This window comes from Cyprinodon tularosa, unplaced genomic scaffold, assembly GCF_016077235.1.
Source record: "Cyprinodon tularosa strain WSP-4 unplaced genomic scaffold, ASM1607723v1 ctg37, whole genome shotgun sequence".
Classification (NCBI taxonomy): Eukaryota; Metazoa; Chordata; class Actinopteri; order Cyprinodontiformes; family Cyprinodontidae; genus Cyprinodon; species Cyprinodon tularosa.
In genome coordinates, this window is record NW_024039085.1 from 3,446,578 (window position 1) to 3,474,375 (window position 27,798).

A 27,798-nucleotide genomic window follows, 5' to 3' on the forward strand; every position below is an offset into this window, starting at 1 on the left:
AGTACTTCTGGCCTCTTCTGTCCATTTTTCTGGTGAATTTGTGTTCTGACTTTGGACTTGATGAAACACAATTAGCCAGTAAGAACAGATAATAAAATGGCTTTCCAAATTTTGATTTAAAAAAACATGACACTCATGCCCATTAAACTATGATTCTTAGCCTCCTCGGTTTATTTCCCAAATCTGGACCCTGAATTTTATTCTGAAATTTTTTATTCAGTTTTACCTTAAAGGAAAACTTCATTACTTGATTATTTGGTACTTGATTCAGTGCTTCTTCTCCTTAACTCAGGTAAGATGATTCGACCTTCTCTCTGGTTCAGAAATGGTTTAAAGCAAGGAATGTAAAAGTTGTTACTCATGTCCTAAATATATCCATGTGTGCCGACTCTTGATGTACTGTCTCTATTTGAAGTACAAGCCATGCAAATCTAGCCAAAATGGGCTTCCCGTCATAATCCTCTCAAGGGCAAGTTTATCCCTGTTGCTTGTGAACCCTTTTGACCACACTTTTTTCCTTCCACTCAGTTTTGTATTAATATGCCCTTATATAGCACTCTGCAAACACTCGGCTTTCTTAGTACTTTTAGATCTTTATTGACCACCATTCCATAGGGTGGGTGTTAATGCTATGTGCTGCTGGACAGTCCAGTCAGCACTCTAATATATTTCTATTGCTGTACAAATTTTTTTTCTCTTGTCATATGCATTTCTTATTTTGCGTAAGCTGCAACCATCATTAACAGTAACACACACATTGAAATGTCCCACTTTGTATAATTAATTATATAACTTTTCATTTTAATATAAAATCATGCATAAAAATAATAAAATAAATATTTTCACAATGGCAATTTAATAAATTAAGATGCCTCTAGAACTATGAAACTATCAAGACAAAATGGGGAAAAAAACAAAGATAACAATAGATCATACCTCACTGGGATTACATAATGCTGTTTTTATAGTTTGCCCTAAAGGCAGGGGCAGTTTGTTGTATTTGCAAGAGACTCCCCTCGCTCTGTCCACTTTCTTCAGCCGGTTTGATAGAGATGTTTAATGTTGCTTAAAGTGACTGAAATAAAATATTGCAAAGAAGAACAGATCTCTAAAGATAGTAAGATTCTGTGTGTCTGCAAAATTTACTGAAATGGCAAAGCTTTGGCACCCTCTGCTGTCTACGGGTCTCCAGATGGTTGATATTTACACACAGCAAAGCTGCTATAGAGATGCAGAAATAGCAGAGGGCAAAATGAGGAGCCTAATTAGTAGAGAGAGGGGGAAAGGTAAAATAACTTCTCTTTGTGTGGCCTTAAGGTTTATCACGCTCAGAGCACTCACCATAAGTGTTAATGTCATCTCTCTTTTTTTGGGGTGAGATGTAAATAATTTAGATTTACAGTTTTTGAATGGTGTTGGTTCATTAGAGGATGTCCTTATATAGCTATAAGGACAGAGTTAAGCTATTTTCTCATTTGTGTCCATTCAAAATATTTTTCTCTAGTTCCCAAAGGAACTCCAGACTAATTGTTGCTGTTGGTTGTTTGATATCCACATAATACCTTGCATCTTTTTTTCAAGTTCCCTGGAGTAAAGCTCATTTGCTCAGTTGTTATTTGCCAGGGCAGCTATGTGTGCACTCTCCAGAAATCCAGGGTGCAGGGAGACAAACATTAATTGGTTTGTACCTACAGTGCGCCCACACCACACTTTGGTGTGGCAAACCTATCATACCTCCCATCCAAGATTTTCTCTGACAGTTTCAGCAGCACTGAGGTCCTGCTTGTCATTTGTCATCCCAACAGATTGGCCTGTTTGATGCATGACAGACTTATGGGTCATTCTCATGCTGGGGACCTGGCTGGAGTAAATGTGTAGCTAGTTGTCTGCATGACTGGAGAGCTGAGAAATGGAAAGTATGAATGGTCGTTAAAATGAGAGGCCCCTCTAATTCATCTTTGCAGGTCTTATTTTGCTAACTAAATTCATTGGGAAGCTGCAATATCCTATTAGCACACCTGCAAAAGTCCCTAGAGGAAAGGATGGGACTTCTTAGTGTTGTTCTTCACCAGATTCCTTAGAGATGTACTCAGGAGATTAGCCTATTAATACATCCCACAACTCAATAGTATTTAGAAGGGGGTCTCAAGGCTGGGAGTAGGTAGTTACCCATTAATGCATATGTGAATGACAACATAGGTGGCCTTGACTCTGAAAGCTACCATGAAATACCCTTGTTACTTTGTAAGAGTTGACCAACTTACCATAGTTGAAAACAATCTTGTTTTGCCTTGTTGACTTAGTAAGCCCCTGTACAATTAAATGCACCATGTAACCTTCTTATTTTTCAGCCTTGTATTGCAGAGTACAAAGTTAAGTTTTTTGGGTTGTTTTTCAAGTACAGATAAAGTTGAAAAATAGAGTTAGGGGTCATTTAAAATGTTCATCATTTTTTGTGTACAAAACTTACACTTGTCAAGCTGGTGTACTCTTTTAAAACCTTTCAGCTCGCTATTGCACATTTAACTGTGCTTGGGCATAGAAATTGATGTTCAGTCAGTTATTTTATTTTAACTGTGCTTGGGTGTTGAAATTGTTGTTCAGTCAGTTGTTTTATTTTTTGATGTATTTATTTTGAACATGTTTTAAGAAAGCAACTTTGTAAATATTTATCAACAATAAATTTTATTTACAATAGCCACACACATTCATATATTCTTAGTCCCTGCTATAAAAATGGGGATGTGACAAAATTCAAACTTTTTATGTAAGGTATTGTGGGTGGGTGGGTTGGTGGGTCCAAAACATGGTACAAGTGTACCATGTTTTGCACACTTGCTAAAATGTCACAAATTGTGAGTGACTCCTAGGCACATTACAGGGTCAACAAAAATGTTTACCTAGGATTGGTTGATTTTTTTTAGTTATTTTTGACGCAATTTCCAGCATGTTTTCTGATCTGAATTTGGATCTGTGACCACTTATATCTGTGTTACTGTGTTTTCATGTTTGTGTATAATACGGTTCTCTGTCTGCACAATCAGTAAGCATGAACTTAGAGTAATAGTAGACAAATTGTCATGCCTAGCCATTTTCATAAATAACTAGTTAGCATACCCTATCTATGGAGCCAAGATGGGTTGAAATATAGTCTGTGCATTTTATAATGAATATTTTTCAGAACGATTCTTTAATATATTTCTAAGTATTTAACAATATTCTAACAATCCAATATCATTAATATATTTTTACAGAAATCTAACGGCCAACCCACTGTATGTGCACATTTCTCTATCTATATGTCCCCCTTGTGCATCTGCTTGTGTCTTCTTGAACTCCCAGTCTGCCTCAGCAGAAGGCCACTCAGACTGAGCATTATTCTGCTTAAGGTTTCTTTTTGTTAAAACTGAGTTTTTTCTCTCCACTTTTATTGCATTCATGCTCTGTATGAGGGGTTTCTGGAGAATCAAAGACATAAGGGGAGTAAATGTCTACTGTCACTACAATGGCTTTTAAGGATAGGCTTAAAACTTTCCTTTTTGATAAAGCTTTTAGGTAGAGTAGCTCAGGTTATCCTGAGCTATCTCTATAATTATGCTGCTATAGGCTTAGACTGCTGGAGGACATAGGGACACCTATTTCATCATTCTGCTTCATTCTGTCTCTATTCTCCCACTCTGCAGAATCTGAATAATTAAACCCTTTTTCTATCTTTTTATTTTTTATTTATCTATTCTTTTTTTATTTATTATTTTATTTTGTTCATACTGGAATCAAAGAAATCTTTTTATGAAGGCGGGCGCCTCCAGGCACATTGCTGCCCCCTCAGGACACTGGCTTGTGATATTTAATGGGCATTACACTGCTGTGCGTTATGCATAAGTTAGGCTGTTGTAGAAAATAAGTTCTGGACTTATTATGAATACTCTATGTATACGCCCAAAATTGAAAAAATGCGTAGGAAGTTCAGTGTATGCCAGAAGATTTAGAAGATTTTGGGTCAGACATACACTGGCTAAATCATCAAGGTGTGACAGCACGGCTTTAGATAGAAAACTTTAAACCAATGTGTTTGTATGCTTTGATTTTCTCTTTTTTTTTCTCATTTCGCCTTTAGATGACGCTTTAGGAGTTGGCACTGCATGAATACACTGAATTGAAACTGAACTGAATTGCTCGTTGGAGATATATGTTTTCAGTATTAAAGGATAATTCCGGTTTTTAACACTTTTAGCCCATTTTCTGTAGTGTCCAGGATGAAATCGAATGATCGACACCAAAATTTTGACAATTGGTCCTGTCTCTGCTTTTTGGCTCATTTAGAATCCACCCCTGGCTGCTTCAGAATGGCTTCCATAGTGCATGTCCGATAATGTCCTTAAAACAACCTTAAACGTTCTTTTTTTAAAATATGCTACTCACCGGGTCGTCAGCGCTGTTCAATGACGTTCCAAAAAAAGTTTCATGAAGAAAAACCGTTCCTGTCTTGTTTTATTTAGCATTTTGTAAATCCCAAACTATTTTTTCCGATACATCACAACCGCTTATAAACTTCCGCTTCTGGTTCGAATCTGAAGCGTTGCACACTCCAGACCACTAGTTGGCGACGGTATCCTCTACCGTCAAACTCAAAGTCCGATATGTCCTCCTCAAGAATCCACCTTTCGTATTCCATTTTCAGAGTTTTTTAAAGTGTTTAACAGAGACGTTAGCACCTCGACGTCGGAGTACACAGAGTGAAGCATAAACACTTGGGCCTTGCGAAAAGACTACAACTAAGGGTAAACAGGCCCCATTTCCGTTTCCGGTGGCGGAGGGATATTGACTATTCCAGCAGAACTCAATGGGATTTACAAAATGCTAAATAAAACACTACAGGAACGTTTTTTCTTTACGAAACTTTTTTTGGAACGTCATTGAACAGCGCTGATGACCCGGTGAGTAGCATATTTTTAAAAAAGAACGTTTAAGGTTCTTTAAGGATATTATCGGACATGCACTATGGAAGCCATTCTGAAGCAGCCAGGGGGGGGATTCTGCATGAGCCAAAAAGCAGAGACAGGACCAATTGTCAAAATTTTGGTGTCGATCATTCGATTTCATCCTGGACACTACAGAAAATGGGCTAAAAGTGTTAAAAACCGGAATTCTCCTTTAAGAGTCATGATCTGCTGCCCTGGGTTTACACTCTGGGTTTTCATTTAGGCTTTGATTTATGTTATTCTGTGTTTGCTTTTCAGATTTATATAATTTTTAAACAACTTCTTATCTTAAGTTGTTCTTGTTGTTTTTCATTTATCTCCTACTCAACATTCTTCAGGCTTTGCTCTAGATTTATTTTGCTGTTTATTGTTTAATGTTATCTTCATGTTATGTTCCCTATTGCCTCATAGTTATCTTATGTTATCTCCAGTCCCTTTCCCTATCCTCTAGTTTACTGTTGGTAATTCTGTATTTTCTAGTCATTAGTATCATTCCCCTTTAGCTTCATTTAAGTAATTTATTAGTTATATTTAAGCACTGTTGTATTCCCTGGTTACTCTCTGTTAACCCATAGTGACCCTCTCCTCCCTCCTTAGCTTCCTTCTTGCTACTTCTGTCCAGACCTGCTCCCAATTAGTTGATTACTACATTCATTTTTCTGTTTAGCATATATAGTGCTCCTCTAAGGTGAATATAAGCTGGATTCTCTACACCCCCCTGCATGTTTCTGCAGAGTCTCATTTTTTTGGTTCCTCATTTATATGCATGTTAATTATTGGATTTTTACTTTTGTTGCCACCACTTTAATACATCTAGAATAACTGCAGTTACCTTCGTTACTACTATATTTGGGTCTTCAACCAGTCTCCCCAATTCCTGACATTAAGGACAATAGGCAAAGATTAAATGCACTGACTGCCTCCTATAGAGTTAAAAAGAGATGTGAAACTACAGTAGATAGAGCATTCTGTAGATTTCACTTCCAAACTTTATCAGTACTGTTTTAACAATATTTCAAAGTGCACTTGTAGTGTAAGAGAAAATGCATTTCACTGTTACCAAATCATTTAACTGTACTCCAACATGTTAACTCCAGGGATGGACAGGTTGTGATAAGCTCTAATGTGTAACGGAAGGGAAGTGAGTTGCACCAGCTGTCATTCTTATTCAATAAAAGTCACTTGTTGCAGAAACAACTAAAATAGATGTTTAGCTGAAAATAGGATGCAATAAGGTTGTATGGCCTTGCAATTAATAAGATTCCACTTTTATTAGATTTTTAAAACTAATAGTTATCCCAACAATGCAACTTTTAAGCACATTAACTGTAATAACCCTCAGTATACTCACATTCATCTCATATCCCCAAAATGCTAGAGGAGGAAATTCCCTATAAAGTTGTGTGTTGCTATTTAAATTGACTGTCTGGTTGCGATGACTCAAACACAGTTAACTGTGACTTTTCCTGTTGCTGAAAGCAGCTCTTGGAGCAGATGCGATCAGCAGAGGCGTAGTCTACCTCAAGCTCAGATTGACAAGCCAGACCAGACTCAGGATATGGATATCACAGGGGACAGCTGGGCTGCAGGAAAGCAGTGATGCAGGCAATTGCTCCTCAAACAAGGCGGGCTCCAAAATAATGATTGAGCTCTCTAGTGTTAGAAATGACAGTTAATAATTAGGATGTTTGCTTTTATCAGAGTAGAATGGGGCATGTGTATGCTACATTGTTCTCAGTGTACTTAGGCACAAGCAAGCAAGGAGGTGAGTCGGGAAATATTTTGACTTCTCTAGGAAATTTAGAAGTTTTTTTTTTTTTTTATTTAGTAGATCCACATATTCAACATAAAGGTTAATTATTAAATAGACTACTTTATAATACATTCTTAAAGTTTATTTGCATAATCTTGCCAATTGCCAAAATGTTATTTTCATCGAAATCTAACTGTCCTTTTTAGATTGCTGCTGACAATTACACCCATTGCAGACCAAACAATAAGCTTGTACTCATCCTTTTACTCCTACCCATACTTTTTATCTTCCACTTTTTCTTGCAGTGGCATGTGCTGGCCCCAATCCTTCTCCCAGTGGAATGTGCCTAGAACATTTCCTAAGGGAGGTATCTAGGGGGTCTCCAAAAACAGATCTCCAAGCTACCTCAGCTGACTTTCGATGAGGAGAATTGGCTCTACTCCTAAATTCCCTGAATCCCATGCCACAATGTGGAAAAACCTTGTTTCAGTCAATATAGTCTTTTGGTCATGACCCAGATTTCATAACTATAGGTAAGGGTAGAAACTTAAACCGACCAGTATTTGAGAGCTTTGCCTTTTGGCTTAGCTCCCTCTTCACCACAACAACCTGGTGAAATACCTGCTGCATGGCAGCAGCTGTACCAATCCGCCTATCAATCTCAATTGTGTCATCACTTGTGTACTGGACCACAAGATAAGAATTAATCCACTTGAGACTGGTACTCCCTTCAGACCTGAAGAGGACAAAGCACCCTTTTTTGAACAGGAGCTGATCTTCATGCCATCCATCTTATACTGAGTTGCGAACCACCACAGCTCAAGTCTTGGCTGGAAGGAAACCAGAACTCTCTAGCTCTTAGCTGCACCTAGAAATCCTGTTCATGGAGATTTTGAAGAGGACTGGGGAAAGACAATAGCAATACCAGAGTCCACCATGGACCAGGAACAGGTACAACCTAAGGCCAGAAATGTGGACCAAACTCCTGCTCCACCTGTAAATAAAATGTATGGCCCTTAGTAAAGGACCCCGACTGTGTCCATGTAGCCAAAGGTGTACAACTCAAAGGAAAATTCCTATTGTGTAAAATTAACAGAGATCTATTTTTTAACAAAGAATTATCTCCAATGCTTTTTATAATTATTCGGTAACTCATGATCAAAGAGTCTTTATTGCAATTATGTAATTGTTACATGCTGGTAAGGAGGCCATGGAGTCTAGGGGGTGGGACCCAACCTGGTTGAAAGAAAAACATTCTCCAAAGAGTTTTCAGCTGACATATCAACCCAACCTCACCAACACAAAACAATGGCAGACATGTTTTTTAAATAGAGGTGAAACTAAATTGGAAGAAACATTATAAAAGGATATCAACTGCAAAATAACAGGAAAAAAATTTAATAAACAGCTAATGAAGAAATATGTTTACCAATCAAGACAAAACAGAAATATTTTAAATCAACCCAAACAAATACTCAAAACGTAACATAGAAACCCCATCGATTCTCCAGTGGTGCAGTCCTTTGCACACCTGCTTGGAGAGGGAAACAGCAGAGGTGAGTATTTCACAATGAACTTTGATATTTTACCTATTTTATTCATGTGTTTCCCTTTTACAAATAGTTAAGCAAAAAATATTGTTAAATCAAGTTACCTTTTTACAAAAATTAAAACAATATGAGGTCTACCAAAGAAACCACACCCAAAACAAATCCACTGCACCCAAAATAACCAAAAATCTACCTAGCTATGCAGCTTCCATTCCATTTTCTTGCAGGTGGAAAGTGTTCTGTGTTCAGATGAGGTCAGAAGAAATGCATGATCAAAAACTTTATGCTGTCCACATGCTCAACTCCCTTCCCGTGTAGGCAGAGAAGAAAAGAGACCACTACTAGAGGTCTGTAGTCTCACTCAAGACATCTTGTTTGTATGTGGTCTTATCGTTGTAAGATGTGGCACCCACAACAGTGGAGTTGTCCATAAACTTCACAGCCATGTTTGTCAAGTGGGGAGCAGAGCATGAATATGCTGAGGACCAGACCTGCTGAAAAAATACACTTTTATCAAGAATATAATATACAAGAGGTTTAGACATTAGAAAAAATAACTGCAGTATGTATGTTGCTTGTTCAAAAGTTCAGGTTTTTATGGTATTATTTTTCCCACTGCCCTATCAACAGCTGATGCTTGAAACTTTATCATTTCAATTTAGCAATTATGTAAGAATTTCAGCCTCTATTGTCTGCCAAGGAAGCTAATTATTTGATTGTAGAAATTCCAATTAGTAGTATCTCAATGTTGTTCAAGGGGCAACAAAAGCCAGATAGAGTCAATGGTCTGTGTTGGGGTTTTATACTTCAGACAAAAATGTACAAAGAACTAGGCCTGAACAGGCTGTCAGAGCAAAATAGTGCTTGTTATGCTCAAATATTCTCTGCACAGTATATTGCAATACATCTGACAAGAGCTTTAGGGGAATGTCTGTTTTAATGCAGAGTGTGCCTGACAAAGCAACCCACTAGTTGAATGAATGTTTAAGCTGTAAAAGACTCACTAAAACCATAATTCTACCTACAGCTGTGAGAAAGAAAAGATGAATGGGATAAAAGATTTGGGCAAAAGAAAGGATCATATATAATTCCAACTTAACGTTCCCCAGATTGGTTAAGTATGCCTGTACTCAGGGAAATACTGTACTTTTTAAAAGTTGTGCAGAGAGGGGGTTAATACTGAAGCTAACGGACTGATCAATGGCTTATAATTGATAAGCTGCACCGCAGGCAGACATTTGAGTTACAAGTATATTATCCTAATGCTATACTTATATTTTCTCCATTATTAATGACCAAACATCTCTCTTCAATGTATCTCCTAGTGCAGGAGTTCAGACTTCCTCACAGGGTAAAATAAATTATGAACAGGAAATTAAAATGTGGCAGATGATCTGTCAGAAAGATAGTTTGTTATTATGCACATTTAGAATTGATAATTGCATAGGTGACCTATGAGCTCCATGATTAACAATGATGCATCTCACTACATTAAGACTGCAGAGGGGGTATTTCCAGGGTTTTTTCATCCAATACGATGGTCTCCCTCTTTAGTATGATGAATTAAGCAGGTATTACTTAAATGATTTAACATTTGAGAAATCTTGCTTTTTCACTACAAGTGTATTACTCAATTAGATCCATACATTTAACACTGTAAATTATGGCTTGTGTATTTTTCTTAGTTTTTCTATAAAAATGCTATACCCTTGAAGTAACAGTGCTGTTTACTGGTTTATGCTACATTCACACCGCAGGCAGCAAAACGCGGGTACGGATTCATTTTTGATGCTTGTACAAGTTTAGTTCTGACGCACGGCTGAAGCATCTTTGCTGCTCCAGCTGCATGGTGGAAAAGTGGGTCTGAAGCGTGTTGGGCAGAGCTACCCTATCCTTTCTTTGCCTGTAACAATGGCAGCTATATATGCTGTGATCAGTGGGTAAAAAGTAGTTTTAATATGTGTGAGAAGGTCTGCCTGAAAACTTAAACTGTGCAGTCAGTTCATCAAGATTACGATCCTGCCTTCAAATATAGTTTTGTTGTCAGAGCCGCTCAGACCGCTGTACATCTGGGGTGCTCTGTCCCTGGGAATCCCGTTCAACAGCAGCCTCTGGCCCGGTCACCTCATTGTGGTTTTCCACTACTGTTCAAGGCGGCTATAAGGCATTTTTCATGTACGTAATCCAAACTGCAGGCACAAGAATAAAAACATTGAACATATTTTGCTGGCAGGTTTCAACATTTTAAGTTAATTTAGGGGTGAATGAACTGTTTCAGAGGAGTGATCATAGCGATCTGCAACAGCAGTGCTGTGTCTGTCTACCTGCCGGCTCCCAGATCAGCAGCAAAAGTTACATTTTTCCAACTCTAGCAGCTGCTGGTTCTGAAGCGCATCACGTGCGTCAGATCCTCAGAAGCTCACGACGCGTTGTTTCAGCTGCTCAGACATTCTGCCCCTGCTTCTCAAAACGCTGCGGGACCTTTTGCTGCATCAAGATGCGCATCAAACATTGACTTTGCATGTAAAGTAGCTGCTTCGGCTGCCTGTGATGCTTGCGGTGTGAACGTAGCATTAGACTTTTATCCAACCAACTGTAAAAGATTCATTTTAAGATGACTTGGCAATACAGAGTCCAACCTTTATGTAAAAGACTAAGAACCCTGTTGAATAAGCAAATTACATTTATAATCATTTAACTCATAATCATTAATTGGTTTTATCTTTGATTTGAATGGCATATTAATTAACTAAAACTCTCACTTCTAGTTCTTTGATGTATTCATAATCTTCTGGTAAATTTTCACAACAGGACACTATAATTTCTGTCCATGCCTGTTTCATGAGTTAATTTTGTTTAAACCATTCTATTGAAACATGGATGGAAAGCAATGTCTGTCTTAGATTTTTCTCAGATTCTAATTATTTCTTTGACCGTTGTGGGGTTTTTTTTGCATTAAACGAGGGGAACAAGCACATTTCTTGACAGCTGCATTGGGACACCACCAAGTCACAACAGAATTCACGGCACTTTAAAATAGCAACCACGAAAGAAAAATAAAGAGCCATCCACTTGATGTGCATATATACATAGCTAATGCAATGCAATCATTGACAAATTCAGAGACTATCATATACATTACAGTTGATGTGATATCACTTGTCAGTTAATCCTAGAGACTCGTCACCAAATGACTAATCAACAATCTTGATTTGTTCTGAAGTGATGCGGCCCTCCCCTGCAGAAGTGCATCCCAACAACATTACCATAGGAAGGAATAGCAGACATGGGAATTTTGTTTAAATAAACCGATAGGAGATGTAGTGTTTTAGGGTTAACCTAAAACACTATATGAGACTTAGCAAAGGAATTCTGAAAGCCTTGTCTTAAAAGTACCCAGGGTGTCTAACTAAAACTGGGATTTGGTTCCTCAGTAGAGGAGCTTGAAATGATCTACATCCCATCCTACTTTTAGAAACTCTTAGAATGACCTTTAAAGATCTGTAATCTGAGACCCAATGAACAAGAAGCTAAGAGGTTTATAATCTCTCTTTTTGATTTGTGATCTTTCTTTTTAATTCATAGTAACAATGGGATTCTCATTTTAAAACAACTTGTTTGCATCTAATTCAGCTATTTTACTTTTTCTTTAAATCATAGTTTGATCATCTGAAACAACAAAACTGAAAATGAAAAAATTGGGAAAGTGGCATTGCATTTTGACTAAAGTATAGTAATTTAGGTAAATCCTGACGTCTAAAAAAAAATAATAAATTCAAAGCAGCACTGCATGAAAAGTGGGATTTTCGTCAATATGCGGCACTGTGGATTGTTGTGGAACTTCAGGTTAGCTGCAGTTTACGGCAATTTGCAGGCTTCGCCGAAAACTCCCGTAAATTGTCAGAAATTGACGTGGACTTTCTTAGGCAGTGTTCCCCCCATGCCTCCCCCCCATGGAATTCTAGGGGAGGCTTTAACATGTAAATGAACATGCTGTGAGCTATACAAATGCAAATCAGGGTTGCAGGGGGAGTTTTACTCCAAGTGACATTTTTCTATAAGGTAAGAAAATCTCTGATACAAAGAGATCAGGCTCAGTATAGCCTCTTACATTTTAGCTTGAATTGATTTATTTAATTAAAGTATAGAGACCAAAATTAAAGTATAGAGACCAAAATCAAGATCTTTAGCTGACAGAGCAATACATTTAGAGCAGTAATTATAAAAAAAAAAAAATTGCATTTAAGATAAAAAATAAAATGTTGTTTGTCAATATGCTCAATTCACAATTACTTAAGTGGAAAATTTTCAAGAAATGAGTCTGAGATGATTCACTTTATAACATGGCGCATTATCCTGTTGGAAGTAGCCATCAGAAGATTGGTACACTGTGGTCATAAGGTCCGGCCAGGTCAAGATCCGCAAATGCAATCGCACCAAACAGGAAAAAGAGCATCGACAAATTCCGGTTCGTCAAATTAAAATATAGCAGCAACAGATCGGTGACTAGAAATTATAGCACAATTCTTATATATATATATATAAAAAAAAAATCTAACACCATTTATTTAAATGATTGGATCCAAACTATTGGTTATTCACCAACGAGGAAGCAGATTTCTCATCTCCATCAAAATATTTATTTTATACCGAGGGACTTAAACTTTAATCAAATCCATTCAAAGGAAACTTCTTATTACAGGAATGAAAAGAGATGCTGAGTTTGGGAGTAGAGAACAAGTTCATTCAAAAAAAGCAGTTTTGAATTATCCTTATCCCCGTTACAAAAATCTACAAATATATATATATATATTTGGGCAGAAACTGAACATATGCTGGATGATGGTGGGATTTTTTTAATATGTCATATTAAATTAAGCGCTCACAGGGTTCATACAGGAATGAGTGACTCTAATTTAATGCTATTAGAAATGATTTTAATGCCATCAACAAGAACCATGCACACAAGTTATTAGTGTACATGAAATATGAAGGAGCTGTAAGCACAGTTCCATGACTCCTGTATGTATGTAAACACACACATACACATATATACGTATATATATATCCTCTAGCTTTTTCTCTGCCTGGAGCGATATAATATATCTGACGAAATTGTTTTTATAAGCATTTTTTATTAAAGAATTATAAATACTTCGATAAACATATTTAAATAATTTTAGTGCCAATTAAGGCCTTGATTTAAAAAAAAAAATGAATGATTTTTTAATTATTTTTATTGATCCGCGGAAACCCTGGTTCATCTCGCGCATGCTCTCTACGATCTCCAAGAAACTCAGAGCGGAGCGGTCTGGATGTATGCTTTGCTTTGTGCAGGCGGTCTGGAGCGGAGTATGTGGGATTTCGGGGTAAAACTCCTCTTGGACGCGATGGCAACTCTGCATCGAACAAGACGAACTCAAAGAAGAGATGCTAGCGGTAAATATATGTTCGATTACTGCCTGCTAAGCTAAAAGCAGCCTAGCCTAAGCTACGGCTAACAGGAGCCTAGCCTAAAGCTACGGCTAATAGCAGCCTAGCCTAAAGCTACGGCTAATAACAGACTAGCCTAAAGCTACGGCTAATAGTAGCCTTGCAAGAACAAGCTTTATTAAAGTGTATTTTTTGTGATTCACAGGAAGCAGAATGCCGTCTTCACAACTCGGAGACTAATTGCAGGCGCTATGAACCGGAGCAAGGGTAAGATTTAAAGAATATGCTTTCATTCTGCGGTAAAAGGCAATGGATACGGATAGATACCGATCATAGCTGTACATTTTGTTTTCACAGACCTCCTATTTGCTCGGAGCCATATCAGCAAGTCCAGATTTGCACGATGTTGATAAAGACGACATTGTGTGTAAGTGACTTGTTTTAATGTTTTCTCCTTCCTTGTTACTGTGACTTGCGTTTGATTTTTTATTCATACCACTCTCATTTAATTGTTTTCCAGCTGCCTGTAAGACGTAATTTGAGACGGTACGCAGGAGCTTCAGATATACGCAGCCAGCCATCACGTTGCGTGCGGAGGCTGCCAAGCAATCTGCTCGGAGTCAGGCTAGAAGAAAGAGGGTAAGACTTTATTTGGTGGCTATTTTTCAGGTGCATTGATAGATGTGTTGTGTCCATACGCAGTGCGCTGATTCATTGTTTTTTTTTCAGCTGCTGAAAGCGAGGCAGAGTGTGCTAGCAGATGAGGAAGTGGAACTCTGGAAGTCCGCCACCGTCGACCTCATGTCCGACGAAGAAGATGGCGTCGTCGGCGGTGTCTCTGGATGGATTGTACGGTTGCCGCCATTTCGTAGGCCGGATCTCACTGAACTCTGTGTTAAGCTGCAGTCCCGGTTAGAAGCGATGCCGAAGTACAGGGCCACGCACAGTAGGCGTCTGCACATCGGACCTGCCTCGGAGGGAATGCTGCCAGTTACCTCCAACCCCGAGGAAGCAAACGGACCGTTCACGGAGTTGTAATTTTTAGATATGCATGTGTTTGGATACGCGTTGTATATAGTTGTGTGTGTTTTAATAAAGCTCTTTCTTTGCATAAACAGCTTCCTGGCAAATGTTCATTTCCTGTATAAATTCATTCATGTCCTTGATGGTAGCCTAATAATTGTGTAGTAGTGTAGGATAACATAAATACACAGCATACGAATGAATAAATATATGAATGAATAAATATATATTCATAAATATATGTAAATTTATATGTAAATATATATATATATGCCAACCAATCACGAGCGACTTTACTTGTTTAAAAAGAAGTGGTTCCGTCCAATACTCAGTAAGAAAATTAAAGCCTGGCGTGGCCACGTTTGGTTTTGCTACCAATTACGAGCGATTTCACTTGTTTGAGAATAGTGGTTTCAGCCAATACTGAGAAGGTTATTCAAGCCAGACCTGGCCAGCCGCGCAGGTTTGCTGCATTCATATGCTAATTAGGGCCATTAGTACAGCTGATCGCTCTCCACATACGTCAGATTCCGTTTCCGACAATTTGCGGCACGAAAAACGCGGACAAGCGCGGGTTGCAAATTGTCGGAAACTGATGAAAATCAGGCAGATCTGCGGGAGTTTACGGGGATGAAAATCTCACTTTTCATGCAGTGCAGATTGTTATGTGGGTTTTCCATCAACAAACAAACCAACATTGGTGAGTGAAAAAAGACCCTCAAAGCAAGTTGTCCTTAGAAAAATACTGTTGATGTATAAACCCTGGTGTGTAAAAACACACAAAAATAATCATTTAAACCAGAATAAAAACAAAACTTACCATTCATTCATGATCACAGTTATGATTATGTTTTTTTTTTTTTTAATCTGTCAAGGATGGTCTTCATCGAGGGAAATTAATCATCTGTAGAAATGCTGTCAACTAAGCCAACAAATAACATTAAATGTGGTGTTGAGTAAAATATAAAAAGCAGAATTGCAAGCCTTATTTTGCATGTTCTGCAAAATCTTTCCTGAAGAAAAACACAATAAATGCTCCTAGTTCATATTGCATTGTTCTTCCACTGTGGCAATATGTTTTATTTCTATGGTCTCAAGGTTTTACCAAAGCCTCACTCAATTCTTTCAGTGCATTTTAATGCCTATTATTGCTTAACATCCTTTGCCTGACAATAAGCAGGAAAAAGACTTAAAGGCAGCAAAGTAGCTGCTGTGAAAAAGATGAGATCATATCGCCCCCATAAAACATTTTTACACTTTTGGCTAACTGACTTTTAGATTTCCCAGATTGCTGTGAAGACGCTCCAGGGTCAGAAGCACAGTCACATTCAGACTAAAAACACCATATGAGATAGACCTTAGTCCAATCTCTCAGAGCAAAGATATTTCAAGATTCTTTTCTTACTGCAACGGGTATCAGAGCGAACTGTAGTGCAATATATGGTTCACCACATTAATCACGCAAGGTTGTTCTAAAGTGGAGACACATAAGCCTGTCACTGCAAATAAATTATATCACAAAGTCTTTGAAAACATTTGAACTACATTTCTTGTATTAAATAATAATGTGTTTAAACTTTAATGCTGTACGGCTGTTAAAAGTTTCATACTCTCTCAGAATTTGATACACTTGGGCAAGGAAATTTCTGTTTTATTGATAAGACAACAGAAAATTTAAAAATATATATATTTTTCAAAACTTGATCACTCACATGAGATAGATAGATAGATAGATAGATAGATAGATAGATAGATAGATAGATAGATAGATAGATAGATAGATAGATAGATAGATAGATAGATAGATAGATAGATAGATAGATAGATAGATAGATAGATAGATAGATAGATAGATAGATAGATAGATAGATAGATAGATAGATAGATAGATAGATAGATAGATAGATAGATGCATCTTGCAGACAAGCATTGATTATCTGCATCAGTTGACATACATTTTTCTATTATGGTTACTCTTAGTATTTATGTTTGCAAAAGAAGAAAGGCAACACTTCAGATTACTTCAACTTATCAGCATCCTGCAATTTCAAGGACAGCTTTTCATTAAATAAATGATACTTTTTGAGAAAAAAAAAACAGTCCTTAAAATGGTGCAAAGTAAGCACACACACTTTAATTAGGTAATTGGGTAGTAAATGATTATCATAATAACTGTGTTAAATCATAAGAGTCACGCCTGTTTACACCGGTAGTGAAGTTCATATGACACAAATCAAGTAAACCTATAACTAGAAGCATTAATTCATAACAGTTTATGGGGCTGTTAAGGCAGGCACACATTAAGTGTTTGTGGATACCAGCAGCCTCACAATAGGTCTAGATATGCTCATAAGTCTCACTGGTGTGATGCCATGTGTGATAGCGATCATGCTTCTCTGTTCATATCCCTGGGTAGGTTACTGCTTCTTTACTTAATCATGTTGCTCTAAATATTAGAACATCTGGGAGTTCTTTCAGTAAGATTATTGTTTTTACAAGAAGCTTTAAGACAATGAAACATTTTACAGGCTCATGAGTAATAAAAAAATGAAACTAAGAGTCTACATGCATGCCTGGAGCATTAGTCATAATATTAATATGCAAGATATCTGGTATAGAAGGTCAGATTCGAAGAACATGGAATTGATAATCGTCCTAATATCTCGAGATTATATACGCCCACAATACTAGCCTGAAATTTGTTTTGAGGGGAATATGTGGGCTAAACATTAGTTCATTTAACAATTGTAAAACCTTTCACTCGTAATGGTGGCCAAAAAGGAAAATGTTGATCACTATCTGAAGCTATTAAAAAGAATATATGGACATGTATGTCTGTAAAAGTTTGATTGATTTCAGGTTTACTTTAAAACTAAACATAGTTACCTTTTATTAACACTAAATAACAAAGCATAACAATATGGTTTTCACTTCTAACTTGTATTCCAAATTGGTTCCAAATACATTCTTGTAAAACTATTTTTGATAAATTTGATGTGACAATTTTGTTGATTGTAGGGTTTCCATTTCTAAGTAAATCTCAGCAAAAAACACTTCCATATGCAGTGCATTGAAGGCACATTTAGCAATATATATCAAATTGAACTATATGAGTTGATATTTTTCCAACCCCTGCTTAAAATTACGATACAATAGTTCTAAAAAGGGAAAAAGCATGAAACATGATGTTGTTTATATACTGTTGAGAAGCATCTGAGTTAATATTCTCATCTTCTTTATATTGGAGGCTACTAATATTTTCTAAAGTACAGTATGAAAAACAAGTCATTTATGCATTGAAATTAACCTTATTACTCACTAGCTATTGTACCACTAAACTCAAACTCTGGTAAAAGTACAAAATCCAGATTCTTCCACTATTCTAGATTTAGGAGCCTTAAATTTACAACAGGGAATCAACCTAGCCCTAACCTTTGTTTAGGTAATGTAACAGAAATGCTACTCAGTGCTGTACTAACTGGTGAAAAATTGGATTTCAACAGGACGGGACCCAAAAACAAATTCTGCTTAGGGCCCCACAAAATATTTGGCTGCTTGTGGTGGTTTACACAAACAAGGCAGCCATAACGGATTTTCAAACTAAATCCTAAGGAATTTCGAATTCCAGAAATAGAACATATAAATATTTCATCATTATGTTGCATCTTTCAGTGAAGGCCAGTTTCTGTGTTAAAGCCTGAGAATGTTTTGAACCAATTACAAAGAAGTTTGATTAAAACGAAAAACAACACTGACATGCTCTTTTGTGAGTCAATTCTAAGTCATGCATCAGGGCTTAAAGTACTAAGAAGTCCTATGACAGTGCTCAGAAAAATGTGCCTTAGAAACATTTACTGTATTATGTCATCTGCTTCAAAGAATGTTTTGCATGTTTGCATTACATTAATTCTTAAAATTCACTTAAACTCTTTGAAAAAGTAATATCTACATAAATCCCTGCTACTAAATGGATGAACAAAATTCCATATACAGCACATCTATAAACTGATGTTTAGCATGTGGTCAACAGACTGACATTAATCACTAAGGATTTTATTGTCAGCCTTGATGCTGTAAAACAACTCTTATATCAAAGAGTAGTAAAAACAGACAGTCAACCACACGGATACACATGCCTGACTGTAGACTCACACAAATAGAAGCAGGTGATAATAGGGCTATTCTCTATGCAGAGCAATGAATAATTTAAATATAGACACCAAAACAGATTCTTAACTTGACAGAGTAATATGACAGGTTGATGAGAAATATCTCAGATGCTGTAGAGATTCCAAATGGGATATACAACTCTGCTGTATGCAGTTTGAGTGATTAAATGAGATGATATGAATCTGATATTTTAGAGAGTCTTTTTGACTATTTGTGTTTACGTTTGCAACACAATCTACTTCGTTTAAAGCAGTTCACACCTAAAATAGTTGATTTTACTGCAAGTAACAGATAAGATTGTTTCTAATGTTCCAGGTTATTTGCTCCAGATTTAGATTTTGAAATTAAACTGTGATATACTTATATTACTTGCTTCATTTTCCTTTATTTGTTTTGTTTTTTATTCTGTGTGCAAATCAGTATTTTATCTATCCAATACTTGGGTCCAACAAGAGTGATATTAGGACTTCAACAGCTGAGTTGCAGCACATGCAGCAAAATTCATAAGTTAACAAAATATAATCTAGGTTTGTGTGAGGCAGGATTGCAATGCAAAATGGGTATAAATAATCCACTGCAGTTACCTTTTTATTTTAGTTTGGTTGTAGTAGTTCCACACTGAGTAAAACATTCCTTTCTAAATATATACTTAAAGAGCCCAAACATGCAGAGCACCATCCATGTTCTAAAATGTGTTACTCAAGAAACTGGTGGTTAAATTCCTTAAGCCCTCCCTGTGCATCAGCTAAAAGATTTGTATTTTGCTCTCATTCTCTGTGTGAATTTTGTCGACCAACAAGCTGGCTGTGAGCCAAGAGAACCATGAATGCAGTCATCTTCATAAAGGCTTGTAAAAGTGGGCTGGCCTGAGGTCACCCCTGATGCCCCACTGGCTGCCTGGGAAAGGCCCCAGAAAAGCTGCCAGTCACACGACATGGAGCCCAACTGTGTTTGAATGACTACAATCTCTGTTATAAATTTGGTAACAAATTAGCACTGCTGTAAATACTGTGTGCTGCAAAAAGCTGTGGATGAAAACATGTTCTTAACCTTCACAATGCTGTGGCTGGTTATGCTTTCTGAACGTTTTTGGACCATTCTTTGATGAAGTTGGCTCACAAACACTTCAGGCTGAAACTTTCTGGAAACCAATCAACAAATGGGTTTTTTTCCTGTGCAGCATCTGCTAAGATGGAACCAATTCACTGAAAAACTAAAAGAGATGGCAAAGCTGGTGATAGTTAACGGTTTATTGTAACAATGATTAAAGCAGATGAACATAAAAGAAAAGGATGTACAGCTCCCTTCCAAAGTATTCATATACATTCAACCTTTTTTACATTTTGATTATTGTTTCTTTTAAGTTCTATTTAGGAAACTTAGAAAACATGTGCAACAAGATGCACTACTCAGATGAGATGAAACTTTATATTTGCATTTGCATTAATGCAGGACATTATGGTAAGTACACCATGCCTCTAATAAATCATGGCGATGGCAGCATCATACTAAGTGTTTTTTTTTCTTTTCAAAGAGGACAATGAAAAAGGTCAGACTTTATAGAAGGATTAAAAAAAATTAAAGGTCAGTCTGTTAGAGGTGAGAAAATACTTTATGCCAAGGGACAGGTTTATGTTACAGCAGGGATAAAACCCAAAATAAAAAGGAATAAAACTCAACAGAAATGTAAAGCATGTTAATTTCTTAGAATACCCCAGTTAAATTCCAATTGATGGTAGGATTTGAAATGAATCATTAATCATTAATAATGTTAAAAATTTCGAGGGGTTTGAATACTTTTGTAAAGCAGTTATTAAACAGAGCAATAAAAAAAACTTTGGAAACAAACAACGTTCCATTGCTATCTATAACACAAATGTTTACAGATTATGTTTATAGATTATAGAAGTTAATCTATAATACAGACAATTATGCCCTAAATGTTTTTTTTTTCCTTTGCCACCTGTCAAAAAGAACCACCCACCTATAAAAACAAATCCCTCCATCGTTAATAAAAAAAAAAAAAAAAAAAAAAAAAAGAATCAGATCCATCCCCGTGTCCATTGTTTCCATTGCGCATGAGTTCAGCCAAGGAGCAAAGAGGGTTCATGGAGACGCACGGATAAAATATTGCCAATGACAAACTGTTGAAGCCATGAGCTTATGCGGGATTTAAATGAGTGATAATTGTTAGATAAACAAGGGCAAATAATAAGATAAAAAAAAATGGCAAAGGTCAACAACATATTCGAGGTGGATAAATAGGAGCGTAGGATACACATAAGCGCTCCCCCTGAGAGCTTGAATGGAGAAACTGCACCTGCAAAGAAAGAGACAAGCAACGCGCAGCAACTTTTTTTTTTCTTCCAGAAGACAGCTCAAGTTGTCCCACAAGCGTTTGTTATTCCAGCAACGTGAAAGTTGAAAGCAGAAGAGTAGGAGGGGGGGTGCGTGAGGGGAGATGTGCCAGACAAACCAGGTCCCATTTAGGCTATGGAAAGCAGTTTAGATTATATCTATACTCCTCCTGTCCTAGAAGAAAATCTCACAAATAAAACTCCGCAAGAATATTCCTGCTTGGAAAGAGCAGCAGTGTTGTCTGCGCACTGAGGAGGGTCCAGTTCACGGGGGGAACCTTTTTTGACTCGAAATAAGAGAAGGCTGTGTTTGGGTTTATATAAAAAAAAGAAAAAAAAGGGGGAGGAGGGTGGCAGGAAAGAAAGTGGTGGTGGAGACGCAGCGGCAGTAAGAAGCGTGCGTACGTGCTTTATCTTAGCGGCTGAGTGTGACGTGATATTGCAGCCTTGCTTCCAGAGCTCTGCAAGCACCAAGCAAAAGCGCGTCTATTTCTCTTTGTGTTATAACTCACAAGTCCAGGTAAAACATCTCCACATCCCTCCACCAGAAGGATCTCTTCTTTCTTTTTTTCTCTTCTACCCGTTTTTTCCCCAAATCAGAGGAAAAAACCGACTTTACCAGAGAAGAAATCATTGGGGGGTGAATAGAGAATTGGGAGTCTGTCGATTTAATTTATGGGAACACATTTTTTGGGGGGGGGGGAAACGGTCGCTTCTTTTCGTCACTACAAGATTTATTTTTTTTTATTCTCTTTTTCTCTCTTGATATTTTTCTATTCTGCTCGGTGGCTGTCGTGCGCTCCGGTTTTGATGGGAAAAAGCCAGCATCAGAAGAAGGAGAGGACAGGGAGGATATGAGCGGGCAGAGCGGAGTCTAACGCATTTTATTCCCATCCACTGAACCATCTTGTTGCGCCGGACTACTGTCGTCGGGAATGGAGAGTATTGATTCACCGAAGGGCTGCAGAATTTATTTATAAGGATGTGGTCAGTGTTGGAAAAATAGCCATAGCTTCCGCAGTGTAAGGTAAGATTTTCTTATAATGACCATATTAATTGTGATTTTTTATTTTTACAGTGTGTCATGTCTCTGGTAAAGTTGTTAAAATATGTGCCAGTTAGGGCTCACCCGATCGCATCAGTCTGGGGCGCTTAACAAATCATTTCAAGCTGATCTCTCTTTTAAAATGCAAAATTCACTTTAAAGTGCTTCATTCTGAGATGTGGGCAGTAAAATCGAGACTCTCGATCAGTCGTCTCCGGAATACTGATTTTTTTAGTGAAACCCTTGCATGGCTACGGATCTTGCAGGAGGGATCATATGGGTTTACATATCGCTGCAAAAGCTGATCTAACTCTGCACAGCTACCGCAAATCCTTACATGACACATATTATCATGCTCTGACGGAGAGCTCTTTTTTCTCATTATCCTAAAATAAGTTAGAGACGCAAATGTATTCGTCCTGTAAAAAGCAAAAAACAAACTGAAATCTGCAGCCTACTTTGGGATTTTTTCACGCCTACTCACATACACACGTGCGCGCGCACCCACAGGGGTACACACGGTTTGAGAGACGCGCACGCGCATGCACATTCTGCTGTGACACTGCTCACAGCTGCATTGCCTGTAGGATTAAAGCAATCAGGACATCGCATTGCATTCTCTCCCTCTCCCTTCTCACGCGCGGTACAAAAAAAAAAAAAAAAAAACCCACGCGCGCGCCAACACACACGCTCAAGCCCACTCAAATACTGGACTTTTATCAAATTACATTATCAAATATGTCAGACTTTGAAATCGACTGACACGCATGTTGGTGCGCAAGTTTTAAAGCGCGCAGAATAAAGAACAATTATACATTCGGATGGACTTAATGCATCAGCTTAAATATGCATTTATATGCATGCATATATTTAAAACACCATATTCAAAAGAATTGACTTTAATAGGAAAGGATCCTGGTTACTGCGTGATAAGAAACAAATCGTCGCATATTCCAACTCTTGAGCACTGCCATGTCATTATTCGCATTTTTATTTCACCAGCGTGCCATTCTAATCGGCAATATCTCCCGGGAAGGTGCCAATCCAAATATGACCCAATTAATATTGTCTTAATGACTCATATTATTGTGCCCACCTCCCTAAAAAATACATAAATATAAAACACAAAAGGGCTGAAGTTAGCCACAAGGTGGCAGTGTTTGCACAAAATATAGTTGAAAAGGGAGACAAGATGAGGTTGCAAGAGACATGCTGCTGAGGTTAATGTGTGTTTTTTCACCCTTTCCATGGAAGGACTTGGCGAGAACTATATGGAGCATGTAAATTAGAGTTGACAGAAATCATCCATAATTTGTCTATGCTCTGATTTAATCTTCCTTTTGCATGATGTTCTTCATCTTTCCCTGCAGGCCAAATGACATAGGATGAAGGCTGTTCGAAACCTGTTGATTTATATATTTTCCACCTATCTTCTGGTTATGTTTGGATTTACTGGTGCCCAAGATTATTGGTGTTCCACTCTGGTCAAGGGGGTCATTTATGGATCATACTCGGTGTCTGAAATGTTTCCCAAGAACTACACAAACTGTACATGGACGCTGGAGAACCCAGACCCAACCAAATACAGCATCTACCTTAAACTATACAAGCGAGACTTGAGCTGCTCTGAATACTCTTTGCTTGCTTATCAGTTTGATCACTACTCACATGAGAAGATTAATGAGTTGCTCAAAGTGAACGCATCTATTGTGTATCTGTGTGATTCAAAGAATAATTACATATTTTTGCTGTACGACAAAAATTTTGCTCAGCTGCGAAGGGTTTTTCCTTACGATTACAATGGATTGACACCGCAGAAGCTGGATGACGAGGAGCAGTCTATCCTGGAGTTCTTAATATTGAATAAGGCGAGCCCTAGCCAGTTTGGGTGTCAAGTGCTTTGTACGTGGCTGGAAAACTGCCTGAAAGCAGAGAAAGGGACAGTGGAGGCATGTGGGATTGTGTACACCAAATGCACATGTCCCCAGCATTTAGGCGATGGAGAATCAGAGAGCATGCTCATGCTCAATAATGTGGTTTTACCTCTAAATCCACAAACGGAGGGTTGCTTGTCACCTCAGCTGCATGTCGGTCAGGTCTGCAATCTGAGTTCAGAAGTAAGGCGGCCTCCTAAAGAAGGTAAGTATCCACTCATCTTATTCCTTTTGCCCAATTAGTGAAAGATGTAATGCACTCTAATCTTTGCATAGATAAGTTAGTAAAAATGTAAATGAAATGTGCACGTCTGTCACTCCTTCCTCTGCCCTTAATGCATGTTTGAACTGTGATGGCCCATGAAACAAAGAGCACACATAGATATGTGGACTGCAGTTGTCTTAGTAATGTGTCAACTACAGATCTAAAGCTGACAGGGGAGTTGGGTGTAGTAAAGACCACGCCAGCAAAAAACCGGCTACCTAAAGGGGTTCTTTCATTTGGTCAGACTGAATTAAAAACGCATTGCAGTGAATTTAAAATGGATGTTTTCTGTGCACATCAGCACAAAGTTAAAATGGCTGCAAATCCAAAGATACTTTGTTTGTGTTTGTTTATACATTTATGTCAAAGTCATCCTTTCAAAGATTTACAGTAATCTGGAAATATTGTCTTTATTATTTGGCATTAAAGCCACTGGCAAAGAATGGGATCATTGATGCAGCAGTGTCCAATTGGCATATATTGTTTAAGATAGGACTTAAAACTACATTGCTTTGTAACATAAACCAGATAATACTTTGCCCCACAAAAGTATTCATACCCCTTGAACTATTGAACATTTCGTAAAATCAATACACACAAAGCATAGCATTTCTAAATTGGATATTTTTGTGAAAATACAACAAGCATAATTTATGATTTATTGGAGAAAGGAAATAAATACTTTTTTTTTTTTTTTTAAACATAGTGTTGGTAGCTTAATGTTGTGTAGATTTCTTTTATCCACCACAGACATAGATGCTTGTCAGAGTTGATGGATGGATGGAGCTAAACACTGGAAACTCCTGAAAAAAATCTTGGTATGTAGATGCTGCAAAGGACTTGAGACTGTGTGGAACTTGGTTGTCAGCAACCACGCTAGAGTTACCAACACGTTTCAATGGTAATGTCAAGGTCAAAGCATTGTAATCTGTTAGAACAGTGTAGACCTAAATCTTGTCATAAAAATGGCCAACAATGTTCCGCTATAGATTTTTAAAGCATGTACAACTATAATCACATAGAAAGATGGTGTTAAAAAACATGCAACAGTTTACAGGTTTTAAAACTGAAAAAAATAGAAAATAATTTGTAACAATTAGGTGCAATTTTGTATTAATCTATAACATTAAATACCAAGAAACTAAATTAAAGTTTGTATTTGTGACAGTAGAAAATAAAATTAAAAACTAGGGGTATTAATACTTTACACGAGACTGTAATTTACAATGTCCGACAAAAAACCCAACATATTCACAGTTTTAGAGCTGTTCACTGTTGTCATAGAGCACTTTAATCTTTATTGTTTCTTAGTAATCAGACACAGTCTGTGCTGTCAAATGTTTGCTGAAGAAAATGTCACAATCATGGTACTTGTTTGGTGTTGATATTCACACTTGCAGATGATATGCAGGCATCTATATACATTCACACTTAAATAAACTGTTGGGACATGGACTGTCCTCATAAGCCTCTTAATTAGGTTTGCATACTTAAAAGAGAGAGTAGTTGAAGCTGTCAAACAAACATAGTTTTCTGTCTTGATTTCTGGGAAGTTTATTTTAGACCTATGCATGGTTATGATTTACTAGATAGCAAAAAAAAAGAAAAAAGAATACTTGGATGAATTTGCAGCACAGCTCAGCAAGGCTCTTTTGCTGTAAGACATGGGGAGTTATTCCAGTAGACAGAGCCATAAACAATAAATCTGCTTTTAAGTTTTTGGCTGAAAAATGTTGTTAGCAGAAATTGATGCAGTTTACCTACAGTAATAACCAGCATCATTGAGAACAGCTGGTGGTTTTCTTATCTAAGCAAATAGTACAATATTGATTGCAGATGTAAGATGTTTTGTCATCTCCACCTGATAATTTCTTTAAGCATTTAAATCTTAGGGAACAAGCCTGAATCATAATTTCTTGTTTTATTAAGAGAGAACTTTAACACTATAATGAGTCACTCTTGCTTAAAATGTCTGCATGATGTAACAGGTATGGATGACAAAACCACTTTGACTACAATTCACCTACCATTTGAATCTCTTTAGCAATAATGCATGCAGTATCTGATGTAAATTACTATTAAAATTCAGCCTACGGTCAAGGAGCAAGTGCATTAAGACTCAGTATGACTCAGCTTTGTATTTATTTATTTTTTTAAATGTCTGATGTAGTGACAAAAATACCGATAGGACTTGCACAAAAATATTTGCTGCTTCAAAATAACATATCACATATTTTCTGTGTTTGCATGTTAATAACAGCTTAAGAGCACGGCTTATTTTTTTTCCTCCTCTCAAAAGATTTTCTGCTAGCTTCTATTTATAGAGTTGGTTGATGGGAGGTTTTAATAAATCCTTTTTCATCTGGATAACCGTGAGATCACCACTGGGTTTAAAAGAGCACTGTGCTTCCTGTGGCATCATGGTGATAGAGCGTGTGCTGCTGATGAAGAATAAAGCATTACAAACAGCCAACAAGAGCTACATTTGATATAAATCGTATGTCTTTAATCTTCTCAGTTCCTTGTAAACCATGGCTTTCACATCAAAGGAAAGCTCGGCTGGAGATTGTATACTCAAGCTATTGCCACAGCAATACCCCAATGGTCCTCCATGTTGGAGGAGGATAGCACTTAAAGGTTAAAGCTCTTAACTAGTAAAGATGATTAGACAGACAAAAAGATAAACCCTATACCTTGATACTGTGTCTTTTTTAAAGCTATACTGGCAAACAGAATCCAGATGCACCACTTGGGTTACTCATTTATTCAGTGTTTTCTGTCATGCATTCCCCTTTCATGAATAAAAAGTTGTAGAAAAAGGCACAGAGGCATTCACAGCATGGAGGATTAAAAATCTTCCATTTTTTTCCTGGGTGTTCTCTATTTGTGTGGGTTTTTCCTCCCACATCCCTTACAATCAAAATCAAGATGATGACTCTTAGCTCCTGCAAAGTGAATGACGGTATTCTTCTTCCTCTTCTTCCTTTTGCTTTGAAATCCAATTAATGCTCGGATTAGCTCAAGCTAGTGTGACTGAATTTTGGAGCATGGGAGGTAATTGCTGGTTTAAGCAGAGGCAGGCTTTAAAGTGTTTTAAAGATTTCCACTTTTAACATAAATTCAAGGTGAGAGTAAGCAGACATTCAGTAGCCAAAGTCTTTCTTAGACATGGGCTGACACACCTACCAAATTCTCAGAATTCTCACTGTACGATCATTTTGTGTAAAAATGTTTTGGCTTATCAGTTTTAGGGAACTACAAACACAAAATATATGTTATCGTATAT

General features: G+C 37.3%; 1 protein-coding gene across 10 annotated transcripts in view; it reads left to right on the forward strand.

Annotated features, from left to right (window-relative positions):
- Positions 1-21,667: 21,667 nt before the first annotated feature.
- Positions 21,668-27,798, forward strand: part of adgrb3 (adhesion G protein-coupled receptor B3) — a 167,734-nt gene continuing 161,603 nt past the window's right edge. For 4 of the 10 annotated variants that reach the window (XM_038296381.1, XM_038296378.1, XM_038296379.1 and 1 more), the window contains exons 1-2: positions 21,670-22,295; positions 23,684-24,452. In XM_038296381.1, coding sequence (XP_038152309.1) covers positions 23,699-24,452 — 754 coding nt within the window. In that variant the 5' untranslated portion in view covers positions 21,670-22,295; positions 23,684-23,698. Of the gene's footprint in view, positions 22,296-23,683; positions 24,453-27,798 lie in introns of those variants that run through there. The other 6 variants (XM_038296383.1, XM_038296385.1, XM_038296377.1 and 3 more) reach the window with 4 other exon arrangements.